The sequence below is a fragment of the Temnothorax longispinosus genome, chromosome 9 (assembly GCF_030848805.1).
Source record: "Temnothorax longispinosus isolate EJ_2023e chromosome 9, Tlon_JGU_v1, whole genome shotgun sequence".
NCBI lineage: Eukaryota > Metazoa > Arthropoda > Insecta > Hymenoptera > Formicidae > Temnothorax > Temnothorax longispinosus.
In genome coordinates, this window is record NC_092366.1 from 9702967 (window position 1) to 9717028 (window position 14062).

General features: G+C 36.8%; 2 protein-coding genes across 23 annotated transcripts in view; one reads left to right on the top strand and one right to left on the bottom strand.

Moving 5' to 3' along the window:
* Mhc (myosin heavy chain) overlaps nucleotides 1-4221 on the top strand; it is a 49702-nt gene extending 45481 nt beyond the window's left edge. For 17 of the 18 annotated variants that reach the window (XM_071789206.1, XM_071789207.1, XM_071789203.1 and 14 more), the window contains exons 24-26: nucleotides 83-427; nucleotides 664-912; nucleotides 3201-4221. In XM_071789206.1, coding sequence (XP_071645307.1) covers nucleotides 83-427; nucleotides 664-912; nucleotides 3201-3293 — 687 coding nt within the window. In that variant the 3' untranslated portion in view covers nucleotides 3294-4221. Of the gene's footprint in view, nucleotides 1-82; nucleotides 428-663; nucleotides 913-1681; nucleotides 1747-3200 lie in introns of all 18 variants that reach the window. The other variant, XM_071789208.1, reaches the window with a different exon arrangement.
* Cyt-b5-r (Cytochrome b5-related) overlaps nucleotides 1-14062 on the bottom strand; it is a 73007-nt gene that overhangs the window by 47381 nt on the left and 11564 nt on the right. For 3 of the 5 annotated variants that reach the window (XM_071789214.1, XM_071789213.1, XM_071789216.1), the window contains exons 3-7: nucleotides 8057-8307; nucleotides 7160-7427; nucleotides 6619-6910; nucleotides 6219-6434; nucleotides 5565-5837 (exon numbers count right to left, since the gene is read on the bottom strand). In XM_071789214.1, coding sequence (XP_071645315.1) covers nucleotides 5565-5837; nucleotides 6219-6434; nucleotides 6619-6910; nucleotides 7160-7427; nucleotides 8057-8307 — 1300 coding nt within the window. Of the gene's footprint in view, nucleotides 1-1372; nucleotides 1796-4318; nucleotides 5838-6218; nucleotides 6435-6618; nucleotides 6911-7159; nucleotides 7428-8056; nucleotides 8308-14062 lie in introns of those variants that run through there. The other 2 variants (XM_071789212.1, XM_071789215.1) reach the window with 2 other exon arrangements.

Below are 14062 nucleotides of genomic sequence, written 5' to 3' on the forward strand. Positions count from 1 at the left end.
TCGCTTTTCGATAATTCAATAGAACGTTTCCCCAGAAGGAATAAGTGGGTTGTATATCTTCTTGCGTCTTTCTTTCTCTTAGTCCGACTTGGACGAGTTGTTGAACGAGGCGAAGAACTCAGAAGAGAAGGCGAAAAAGGCGATGGTAGACGCGGCCAGATTGGCCGATGAGCTGCGCGCCGAGCAGGATCACGCCCAGACCCAGGAGAAGCTGCGCAAGGCCCTGGAGACGCAGATCAAGGAACTGCAAGTGCGCTTGGACGAGGCCGAGGCAAACGCTCTCAAGGGCGGAAAGAAGGCTATTCAGAAGCTGGAGCAGCGCGTGCGCGAGCTGGAGAACGAGCTCGACGGCGAACAAAGGAGACACGCCGACGCCCAGAAGAACTTGCGCAAATCCGAGCGTCGTATCAAGGAGCTGAGCTTCCAGGTAGAATCCCGATTTATCATAAATCTATTCAAACGGAAGTCCAATCTATGTATATCACTTTTACTAAATAAATTAGTATTTTTATAATCGATAAAAGAGATGTTGGATCAACATTTATATAATCAAGATACTGAACTTTTTATTTTTAAATTTAATTATTTTACTTTTGTTTAACTGATTTACTTCCAAAGAAGTTTTACTGAAATGATCACGTTTTCCGTTTTTTCGTTTTCCAGGCGGACGAGGACCGTAAGAACCACGAGCGCATGCAGGATCTGGTCGACAAGCTCCAGCAGAAGATCAAGACGTACAAGAGGCAGATCGAGGAGGCGGAGGAGATCGCCGCGCTGAATCTCGCCAAGTTCCGCAAGGCGCAGCAGGAACTCGAGGAAGCCGAGGAAAGGGCGGACCTCGCCGAGCAGGCGATCACCAAGTTCCGCACCAAGGGACGCGGCGGAAGTGCCGCGCGTGGACTCAGCCCAGCGGTAGGCTATTAAATCGTGTCAACCTTATCATCATCCTCGAACTTAATCTTTAATTCGCGACGTTGATACTGCGATAACACATACTTGTTTCCATTTTCTAATTCTTTTATTGTTAAATATCTTTCACGAATATCTCTATTGACTTAATTTCATGAATGATATTATGGAAGAACTTAGGAAAACAATAATGTTGCAAATTAAAGATTAAGAATGGATCTTTCGAGAAGATTCCGATCGATCGTCTTCGACGTCTTCCGGTAATTTCTTGATAATATTGTACAATTAGATTCTTTATAAATTGATGATATATTGTTAATAATAAAATAAAGTAATCGATATATTTATCTATTCGTCCAAAGAAATAGTCTTTAGTTAATTTTAAGTAAATTAATTTTTAAATTACATTTTACTTCATTAATTTTACTTTATTTGACATTGTTTCAACTTTGAGATTAATTTAGCAACTTGTATCTTATAATATTGCTACTTCAAATACAAAATATATTACATCTTGCGAGATCGAGAATTGTTTCAGGTTTTCGTTAGCCATTACGATAAAGAAGTAAAGTAAATTCTTACTGAAAAGGTCATTAAAAATCGTTGATCGTGCTTGCATTAATGTTGAATCGATATCGCGCGGTCGAGAGGTGGGCTCGGTGAATATAAATCTCGAAGCTCGATCGGGGGGTTGGGATTAAGGGAGAGCGGTGCGGGGGACAGATCGAAGGTGATGGTGTCTAATTAGCCATCTGTGTCTTCCTGTGTGCAGCCGCAACAGAAACGTAAGGTGCCCTCCGCGATGGAGTAGACGCACACACACCGCGCTTGGTCCATGTAAGTCCGTGCACGTGGGGTGTCGTAAGCGCGTGGGGTGTGACGATTACTTAGAAAAAGAACAAAATAGTTGACTGAATAGCTAGAGAAAGAGAGAAAGTGAGAAAAAGAAAGAAAGAAAGAGAGAGAGAATGATTATTAGTTTTACGTAAGCAGGAGTTTACGAAACGCGAGAGGAACACGCACGGTAGATGAGACTCCCTCTTGCATTCGTCACTGTCTCGTTTGCACCTGTGTGTCCGATAACACTCTCTCGGGTGGGACCCGAGCTTGTTCATCGTCATTAACTCTTTATAACTCGCACACCTCGTCCTTTTCTCCGTACAGTATTCACTTGCGAGTTAGTAGACGTCGTAGAAATTAGAGCAGTTAGAGGCCGAGCAAACAACAGTTGTGTGTGAAAAAGTAGCTAACGGAATTAGCCCCAATATGTAGGAAATAAATTTATGTAATTATTGAGTATTAATTAAATTAATAACTGTAAGAGCGGAAAATTAAATGGATAATCCAAGAGATAAATTTATCACGGAGATATATACTTATTGTTTTTTTTATATATATAGATAAGTTTGAAATTTTAATATTTAATACGGCGTGAAATTATTATATAATATATTATACCAGTTTTAATCTCTAAACATAATATTTAGCATATTTACTTCTTAATTTTTAATTCAACATAAAAATTGGAAATTTTTTTTATGAATAACTTTCTTCGAAATTATCCGTAAAACATTCTATATTTCCCTATTTTTTTTAATTTGTACCAAAGATGCTGATTATACGTATCGATTTTCTTAGATTCTCATAATTTATTTAAGTTTTTTTTATTAGGCTATCTACAAGTCCGGATAGTAAATGGTGTTTTTTTTCTTGATTATTTAATTAAGTTTCTTTTATTTACGATGACTCTCACTCCGGTTCGAGTGAGGCTTTTGTTAATTTAATTTTCCTTTAATCCAGAAAGGTTAACCAGTTTCCTCGCCGATATACGTCGCCATTGTTGACCTTTACATTTAACAACACGCGGACAGTTCGTCATCAACAAGAACTGCGATTTAATTCTGATTAAAAAAAAAAAAAAAATGGTAACTAACACTCACCCCAATTACGAGTGTCTGAGATAAATCTCCCCTCTCTAAAAAAAAAAATGCATATTCCGTGTTTATCACGCGGCGAAATAGAGGTGTCACGACCCTTGGTGCGTTATCGCGATCCCACTTGCGTATTTCGAGTGCAAGGGGTCAAAAAAACAAGAAATGTTGGATCACGATTAGAAACGAGCAGAAACACAGAGAACGTGTCACTCGCCCTCTCCCCTTCTTTTTTCATTGAACTGTGTTTTCCGAATCCGGAAAAAAAATTGCACCTATTAAAATCCTCGCGCGAATATCTCCTCACATTTATTTAGTGACTCACGTGAGAGTTTATGCTTTGTATTTCTCTTCTTTCAGCCACACCGACCTGTGTTTAAACCCGAATTTGATGGTCCCCCATTCCCTCGCCGTTTTCCCGGCTTCGACCTGCAGCCCGATGGTGAACTGTAGGGCTTCTTCCGAGGTTCGCGTAAATAATTAGTAAAAAAACTATCAAAAAAAAGTCAAAAATTCAACAGCACAAAACATCCGGAGAATAAAGAAGATGGGTAAGAGAAGAAAGAGGAGGAGGAGGAGAAGGAGGAGGAGAAGAAGGAAGAACATCGTCGCCCTCATCGAGTCCATCGTCGAACGAAGACACGAATATATACATATATATGTAACGAATCCGAGAGCTCATTCGGAGCTCTCAACGGCATCGTCATCTTGCAATCGAGGGATCGATCAATCAAACATCATCACACATCCGGATCATAGAATTCTCGTCATCTTTTTCGATAATAATTTTTTTCTGTTTAATCGGCCAAAAAGGGAAAACGCGGAAAATCAGCGCTCGCTCGGGAAGGAGAGAATTAAGAGTGAGAGTGGGGAGGCGGAGGTGCGTTTTTTTACCACCTCAAGCTGACAGTCGAGGGAGAGAAAGGGAGAGAGAGAAAGGGAGGGAGAGACTGGGAGAGTGAGAGTGGGTGAGAGCGAGAGAGAGATCGAGCGAGAGGGCGCGCGAGCGGATGATGAGAGGGCGAGAGCCAGCGCGACAGATATATTAATATTTACACACACGCATACACAGAAGACGAAAAGGGGGGGAGAAAATAGAGCAACAAATACAGAAACGTTTATGCTCTCGCGAGTTGCACAATAACACGTACCGAGCAAAAGTCGAGCTGGAAACAAGATCGTGGAAAGAGGAGAAGGATCACTCGCGAGTACATAGTAGAACGAGAGAGCGAGTTGCGATGAACGTTTGATCAGAAGCGCGTATCATTACACGTGTCATCCGAATGATATCGTATCCTATAAACTTAATTGTAATTTATAAAGAGAGACGAAGTATGTATTTATTAAAGTAAATAAGCAATAAATAAAGATAAGAACTAAATCGCTCCGTTTGCCGATCACCCACCCGTGAGACTCGACGATTCCAGGACAAGGATTCGTTGGACGTCACGTGTCGATCTTCACCGTGAACGCAAAGAAATTATTTATTTGTTTAATTGTCAGTTTAATTTATTGTACAATATAATCCGCAGTCGTACGAAACAGTGGAAAATAATTTTTTCCTAACGCGAGCGTGAAATGGGCCGCTTTTCGCGCTTGTTTTGAGTGAACCAAACGATCCAGTTCGCAATAATGACTTAAGGGGATCCTAAAGCCGTCTGTAATACCGGCTTTTTTTCTTAGCACTAATCTTTTAATTGACTTTATAGAAATGCAAAATTCTTGTCTAGAATTAAAGTACGCATCAAAATCTAGGTCATGGTGGTCAAATTTATATCGAAAACGAAAAAAAATTAATATTTTTGTTAATTTTTGGTATACGTGACGACAATATTTGCTTTGTACAAAAATTCCACGATAAATATCCACAAAATTAGACCGGCATGACCTAAGGACAACATTTAAGAACAATATCGTGCAATTAGATCTAAGATTGAAAACCTAGAAAAAAAGATTACTTTATATAACTTTTATATGTGCAAAAGCACATTCAGGTTGACAGGATAAGCAATATTGCGTGTGGCAAGAGATGGCGCAGTAATCGAACAAAGACAGATGCCTCTCGTTAGACAAGGACAGATATAGATATATGACAAGAAAACAGAATTAGAAATGTTGACATTACCGACGTCGAGGAAGTTCAGCCTTCACTTTAGGATCCCCTTAAGCGTTGAAACATGGAGCAATTTCTCAACTAGTGGAGAAATGAAATTGTAAAACAAGCGCGAAAAGCGGCCTGTTTCACGCTCTTGTTAGAAAAAATAGTATGAACAACACTCGTGGGAAGAGTGGTCGAGCCCAAATGAGTGTGATGGTCGCACTCGCTTCGCTCGTGCGACCAACTTTACACTCATTCAGAATCGGCCACTTTTTCCACTAGTTGTACAATATACTATTGGCTTTCATGCATCAAATACTTCTTAATGCATCAAGTACTTCGCGTAACGGTAATCTCGCGAATTTTGTCTTTTCTTAAAATTATTTATCTACTTTATGTGTAGATACGATTTTAATTTAATTCGTAAAACTTATCTCAAATTACGCGCATAATTTAATGAGTTTCTACTTCAATCGTCTCATTTATATTTATTATTATTCGCCTGAGGTATTTACGTCCCAAATTGACACGTAAAAATTTAGAAGTGCGTAGAAGCGCGTAGAAACTTAGTGCCTAGGAATTCAATATTTATAATAGAGCACGTTTCGCCGAAGGCTGAGTTCTACCTGTGATTCTTCTTAGCGTCAGTTCGCGTAAGCTGCCTGAATTGTCCTTTCATAAGCTCCCACTGCGTCCACTTGTCCGAGCTGATGCGGAATTCCTCGCACGTTTGCAGAAAAACAGGCACGCATAATTGCAAATAGTGATGGTCCACGGTGGGCAGCAGATGGTGTAATGAGTGTGAGCCGAAGTTGGTGAGCGCTAGGAAGGTCGAGTCGTCGATCACCTCGCGGTCGCGCACGGCGTCCATCTCGAGCAGACCCCAGTCCAGGTCATTCCTTGGAGACATTGCAATAATTAGAGGAATTTACTAAATTCTTCAGAAATATTTTACCATTAAAAAATTAAAATTACGTTGAGATTAAAATTGGAATTAATATCGAGCAGCTCGACGTTAAAAACAAAGTCAATTAATTAAAATCAAAATAGCAAAAATTACATCGAGATTGAATTAACGTTAAATCTATGTTTGAAGTGAGTGTATAGTTAAATCAATATTCTTTTTTTTTCCTTTAATTAACTTTTTTTATACTATTTTACTTTATTTAAATTATTTTTTAATAGAGAGAAAACAAAATAAATCTGATCGGTTAAAAAATGCTTTAATAATTTCAGGGAATAAAAGTTTCCTTAAAAAAAAATGTATAGATATATGTAACCTGTAGGTATCGCCGTCGTGGAAAATATTAGGGTGATGATGAGCCGCATTGAAGCCAATTAGACCGAACAGGGCGCTACTAATTAGCACCATTATCAGCCACAACTTGAGAGCCACGAGAATCTTAGGTGCCATAAAACACATCGATAGGGGTAGCACGAGCGGCACGAGATCGCGAAACTCAAAGACCCCGTACACCTTGAATACCGCGTAATATCTAAAAGTAATTAAATCTTTCATCACGACAAATAGAATTGGAAATCCATTTGGTAAATTTTTCGATGTCAACAGACGCAAAAATTAAGAATCTAAAGTGAAGATACAAGCTAAACCTTTCTCTTAATTTCAACGAAAGGGTGTGGAATGTTATTGTATATACGTTAAAATTAAGTTTTTATTACCGTTTCAAGCCTTCGGAAACGAACAGCAACATCCAGACGATGGGACTTATAATCCTGCTTATCATTCCCGCTAAGTAGGATTTATCCTTACGAGGCATCCACTGCAAAAATGGCTCTAACACGTAGATCTCGTAATCCCATATGGTGTTGGTATACATGTGGTGGCTCATCACGTGCGTGATGCGCCAATCTTTCGAGGATACCATGCTAAGATCGAAGTAATACATACGGAAATTGTCTCTCATGTGGAAGTAATTGTGTGCCGCGACGGTCGTCCATGTCAGAAAAACGCCTAGAATTATCGTCGAATAAACCAATCGATTAATACGTTTGCTCTTAATAATTGTAATTAATACAAAAATATATTAATTAATAAATATATTCATAAATTTTATTTTTATCGTTCTATTGCGATTGTCGTCATTTTTATTATACTGTTAATTAACGAATATCTTTAATCTCAATTATTTATAATTTTAATTCTTTCTCTAATAAACTATTTATATCTTAATTATATATAAATAACTTCACGAATGCTCACTGGCTAGGACGGTAATGGCGTAAGAGTTGACGAGAGCGGCCGTGAGACTCAGCGCGAAAGTCGCGGTCGCCAAGGAATCGGTGATGAGATTCGTCGTCGTGGACGGTTTATGGAAATTGACGTTTTTCAAAGCCTCGGCCGCCCGTCTCTTGAATGTGCGATAGAAGCCGTCCGGGAGAAAGGTCAAGGGCACCGATCGCGGACACGTGGCTTCACGGACGTAGAATTTTGGCAGCAGTCGTTCGGCTTTGTCAGTGATGTGGTGACTCTAAGTGATAGAATTCGGTTTTAACATAAATTTTTTTTATTAAGCGGTCTGATAGATCATGGCATACTTTCTTTGTAAACTTTTTGAATTTTTGCAATATCTTCAAAATTGAAGAAAATATAGTACACGAAAATGTGCGTGACGTCATAATGTTGTTGCGAAATCTTTTGAAGTTGCCGTCATCAAAGAAACTTTAGAAAGCTATAACTTTCTCAAATTTAGGTTTTTTTTTTAAATTCAAAAAGTATTAAAAATCGGCTTAGATTCTCTACATTAATTATGGATACCGCTTAATAAAAAAATTTTATGCAACGACCCTATTGACTGTTATAAAATTTAAAGTTGCCTTCGAATTTACCTACACGAAAATCATAGCGACAGACCCGAAAATTTTTAAGGAAAACTGTGAAAAGAAATAGGATGATATATGTAAATAGTAAAGACACACATACTTCGTTATTTAATACATATACATATAAATATAAAGTTATGGAAAAATATTCATAGAAATGCTCACAAAAAATGATAATAATAATCTATATATAAAAGTACGGATAGATGATTGATGCTTCCAAGCAAAAAATTGACTGATAATAAATTGTTAATTCCAACTTTGATTTAATAAGTACCTCGAATAATTCGGTGATATCGGTCCCTTTCGTGAGCCGAATCCATTCAGCTCCACCTGGATGCAATTTCGCGAAGGTTTCCAAATCGTAAAGCTTATTTCCGATTCTCCACAATCCTTCCGCACCGTCGATTTTTCTCCTAGCCTCGAGAAAACCCGCCGCGGTTGCTGCCGTCATATCTCTCGCTGGCAGGTAAGCTAAGCCGGGTACCGTGCTAGTTTTCGACATGTTAAAAGTTTTCTTGACCTCGTCTAAATAAATAAGACACAAAAGTTTGGTACTTCTGGTGAATGGTGGATTTATCACAATTAACTTTTACACGTAAGTAATAATACGTTGATTTACATCTATAATTTATATATAATTTTCTATATAAACTTTTTCTTCAATTTTTTTATAATATTTCAATCTTTACTCTTTTTAAATTTTGGTTTTAATCAAAATCTTTAATTTCAATTTCGTGATTTTGTGGAGAAAAAACGGCCAATTACCAGTTATCGAGCGTTAGTAAGGTGTTAAAAAGAAAATCTCATAATTTAAGCAATTTGTTTATTCTAAAGTGAGCTAACGTTTCGACTGTACTTACAATTAGTCATCTTCAGATTATTTAAGAACAATACAAAAATAATGAAAAAAAATAATAAAATATTGAAGATTATTGAAAGCGTTAAAATAAGTATATATTAAGTTAAGGTCGAAGTCAAACACGGTAAGTCAAAAAGTCAATGATTAAAATTAAAACTTAAAGGAAGAGGGTCCCTAAGGCCTGTTTTCGGCACCCCTTCAAAATTGGGCCAAAATGGCTGGAATCACTTCCTTATACCCTTGGAAGTAATATTTAGTCAATTCCAGCCTAAACGGAAGTATTTAGAGTGTATACTTCAAGTATACATGGTGCATCAGCGCGCCCGTATCAAGCATTTTTTGGAAAACTAAGCGTTATTGAGAAAAATGTTTCAGATAAAAGTTGTATGGTTTCAAGGGGGACATAAGATGGTGTCATTGGTTTGACCTTGGATAGTCATTTCATCAGACTCACCTTAACGAAGCACCCCAAAAGGTGAGAGGCAAGGGGACTCACCTTAATCAAGCACCCCAAAAGGTGAGAGGCAAGGGGACTTACCTTAACCAAGCACCCCAAAAGGTGAGAGGCAAGGGGACTCACCTTAATCAAGCACCCCAAAAGGTGAGAGGCAAGGGGACTCACCTTAACAAGCACCTCAAAAGGTGAGAAGCAAGGGGACTCACCTTAATCAAGCACCCCAAAAGGTGAGAGGCAAGGGGACTCACTTTTTTAATCTAGCACCCCAAAAAGTGACAGGCAAGGGGACTCACGTAAATCCAACACCCCACTCTACGTGGCTTCTTAAAGGAAGATTACGTTTACGATTTTACTGTTCACGTGCGGAGAATCAACAAGAATGAATAATATGATTTCAATCTCGGATCTCCTTAAGTAACGTTTCTACAAATCTATCTGTAAGAAGCCTCATAACTCGCAAAGTACTTAATGAAAAATGACTTAGTTATGAGTGTTTTGGAAAGCTCTTGAAATAAGCTACAATTAAAGATATGTAAAAATAGGGGGTTCTATATAAAATATTGAAATCGACATTTACGTGACCTTCAAATGACTATCCAAGGTCAAACCAATGACACCATCTTATGTCCCCCTTGAAACCATACAACTTTTATCTGAAACATTTTTCTCAAAAACGCTTAGTTTTCCCAAAAAATGCTTGATACGGGCGCGCTGATGCACCATGTATACTTGAAGTATACACTCTAAATACTTCCGTTTAGGCTGGAATTGACTAAATATTACTTCCAAGGGTATAAGGAAGTGATTCCAGCCATTTTGGTCCAATTTTGGCGGGGTGCCGAAAACAGGCCTTAGGGACCCTCCTCCTTTAAGTCGAAGGTTAAAAATTAAAACCTAATCGAAAATTGTTTTTGGAGAAGTCTAATAGTGAAATGGTAGAAATCCTTCGCAGATAATTCGAGCAGCCGCCATCCTCGTTAGAGAGCACCAATGTAAGTCCAAATGTAAAATGTCCGGTGTTTAGCAAATGATAATGTAAATTTCTAACCAGACTTAGTGGTAACTATAAAGAGAGAAACTCTATGAATAGAATTCAAAAAGCATATAGAAGAGAAATGGACAACTTTCATAAGTGGTCATTCGACGAAGTTTGATATTATAATTTCGTATTTTTGAATACGTGATGTTTATCAGTGCGAAGATGTACGGCTTCTGAGAGGGAGATGTTTGTTCGGCGACTGGCATAATAATCCACAAATTAATGTTTATAATTAAAAGTGACAGAGAGTTCGCTCAGAACATTAAAATAAACCTCGTTCAATAATTCCGTGTCTTTTTAGAGCTGATTCCATTGTATTGATCCTTAATGTAAATCATTTCGGAAATTAATCCTTTTTTGGTAATTGCATTCATGACCTAATATGCGAGTTCTATCTCACAACTAGTCAAAAGAATGATTATATTGTGTAATATGTTTGGTGACCATTAAATACTTGGACGAGTCTAATGTGATGTTATATACTTATGTTCCTTGAGCCTAATATGTAAGCTGTCGTTTAGTTTGGCTAACATAAAAGGCATCGCAATTCTTACAATCAATTTTGTAGATAACTGTTATTCATAAAGTGGGAGTTCTTATCTTTTTGGACTTTAATTATTCTGCTATAAGTTTATTCAAAATACGGTATTTTATAGAGATCTTAGACTTATCCCTAGACTTATCCACTAGACGATGACTTCAGAGGTAGATTTTAAATAAGGGAGGACGATAAAATTCTTTTTTTGTTCTGACACATCGACGTCGTTCCTTCTGTCTCTGTCGTCACTCGAAGACTGTATTTCGTTAGATTGAATTTTTTAATCTTAGATTAATATGTCTTTTTGCCTTAGGGAGGCTTTCTGGTAGAATCTTTCTGATAAAAGCTACTAAAAAGTTTGTGACTTTTATTGTAACATTAATTTTTAGTTTTTTGTATAAGTAACTCTCTCAATCTTATTACTTTTAATCAAAAAATCCTTTTACTGCTCTTATGAATCAGTAAAAATTCCGTTAAATCAGTTACAGATTGATTTTATTCTGCTAAATTATAGCTACAGAGATTTCATCGATAACACACTGGTCGTCATATCAGATGCGGATTAGGTTTCTCGAATCGTTTCCTGTAGATTTTTAGCCGCTAAATCCGAGTCTGTCAGTAAAATTTTTCTAACATATTTTTCTGTCACAAAAAAACGTGTTTTTTGTCACTTTTGACAAAGTATAAATGATGAACCCGATGTGTTAGAAAATTTCAAAAAATGCTTGTAAAATGAAGGTTAGACAATATACTTTAGACTAAGCAAACCCATAATTAAGGGGATGCTGGAGCCGTAGCCGAACTCGATCGGCGTCGGTAAAGAAGACCGGCGAACTATATCTGTCCTTGTATAGACAAAGATATAGACAAGGATAGCACGCTACATTGCACGCACACATACGCACGATGCACGTCGACATTATACTTTTATATTACGCTTCCAAATCTTGATTTGGAGGGTTTAAAGATGTTTTTCTTGTTGTGCAATTCGGGGGAACTTGTTTTCGCGTTCGTACCAATGGTATATCTCTTATATGAAATACATCTTGTGACGAGCTGACAGCTCGCCGCAACTCGAGACGCCATATTGGGATAAAAGTAGGATAAGGAAATATGTACTTCCGTAATTTTTTCTCGTTTTCTATATAAAATCAGAGTTTCCCCGAATCATTAATGTATGTACTGCAATTCTGGAGAAGGATTTTTAATTCTGTCAAATTAATACGACGCTACGTGCCGACAAAAAATGCCGGTAAAACAGACGGCTCCAGCATCCCCTTAATCCGTAATTATTTATCGCGGGCTAAAACGTTTCTTTGTAGTGGTCATGCCCCGCCGTTGATTGAAAGGAATCAGAAATAAATACTTTAAGGTGCTCTACATTCAGAATTTTTATTCAATTCAAGTTTATTTTTTAAATTTAAGAGCGTTAAATTTCAGAGATTTTTTTAGTCCAATTTTGAAAAAAGTTATTTGCGAGGTTATTTGCATGTTTTTTTCTTAAGGGGAAACTGTTAAAAAGTCGCTATTTTTTGTTTAGGGGCGAAAAAAGGGGAACCTGTAAACATGTTTTGATGTTTTGTCACCATTTTTTTGTTATTTGGACCGATCCACATGAGGACACATTTTTCATCTTTTCATCTTTTATTAAACCGTTCAAACACAGATATTTTGACAGACGTTTTAAAAACATTCATTATCGCTTCTAAAAGTTGCCAGTTTCTTGATTAAAGAAACCCATTATTTCCGTCTAATTTCAGTTTCAAATGAGGTGTGGCGAAACATGTCTTACGGATGCCTCGTTCTAGGCGAAAAGTAGCGATCCGACTTTCTATTTAAAAATAGTGTAAAAACTGGTCAGTCACATATGTATATTAACAAAATGTAAATGATAAAATTTCCTTTTTTTTTGCTATTGCTTTGGACAGGTTCTTTGTATTTATAAAATAATTTATGACTGGTTTTGATAGTATTTAAATTGTATAATATTATACCTTTTTATCCTCAAACTTGCTGTGCGCAGCCCTGTTTAATATCATAGCTGTTTAATATCATTAAACTGCTATGATATTCTTCACTGTTTTACAGTGAATATACTAACTCCAAATCTTAATATAGATCACGTATCGTTTACGTTATGTTTACACGAACCTTTTTCATTTAGACAATGTAACTAACGTAAATTATTATAAATTGAATATTGATTGATTAATTAATTTGATTTCTTTAAATAGTATTTTTGCCTACAAAAATAAAAAGTAGTTTTAAATTAGATTAGATTATATATAGATGCATATCAATTTTAAATTTATTTATTAACTGCAATGTACAGTGACATAAAAGTTGCATGATATTAATATAAGAAATATTATTATTTACATTAGACGTTCATTTCATCGACTACAATTGGCAAGTAATCATCGTGACGATTCGACCATTGGTTTTGGTCCGATTGATCGTCAAGACGTTAATAATCTTTGATATTTATATATTTAAGCATCTCATTTTTTAAATAATTTAAATTAAATTAAATTATTAAAATTGCGATAAATATTACCTCAGCCAGAGTTCAAACCTGTCCAGGTAGCAAGCACATGTCATTTTGACGTCAAAACTAGTCATGTTTGTACAAATGACGTCAAATGACCAAAAAGCGACTATTTCTTTAAAAATGACATTATACTGACGTCATTCCATAACGTCATTATGACGTAATATTTTGATTCTGCTTTCTGCCCAGCCCGCAAGTAGCAAATAAAGTGACATCAGAAGACGACATAGGCTGCGGTCCACTTAACGCTACAAATACTTCAAAGCATTCCTCTTCTCTTTTCTTTCAATGAAGAAAGAAGGAGAAGGACGCTCCAAAGAATTTGTAGCGTCAAGTGGACCGCAGTCATAATGACGTCTATTTTTAGTCATTTTTGGTCTATGACAAATTTGGTCGGCGACTAATAATGGACGTTTATAAGACGTCATTTCTTAAACCATCTAAAGACGTCATTTTAAAGACGTCTTAAAGTCGTCCAAATAAGATCTTTTTGTAATATAACTATTTTTACTTCTTAATATTGTATAATAAAGTAATAATAAAATAAAAACTACAAAATTAACTACAATATGTGTTTGTTTCGCAACTTTATGATTGAAGCGGTTAATTACCACCTGACAACGCGTGTAATCTGATCATAAAAAGCATCTTTTGATGTTTCGTCGAAATACCGACTTTTGGTATTTTACTCTATACATTGGAAGGAAAAAACTCTGAACTAGTGCAGCCAGTTCAACGATAGAAAATAGACCCAATGTGAACGCATGACCGGTTCGCGGCGAGATTCAGCTCGCGGTTCGGCTCGATAATCTGAACGCGGTTATGTTCAAAGCCCG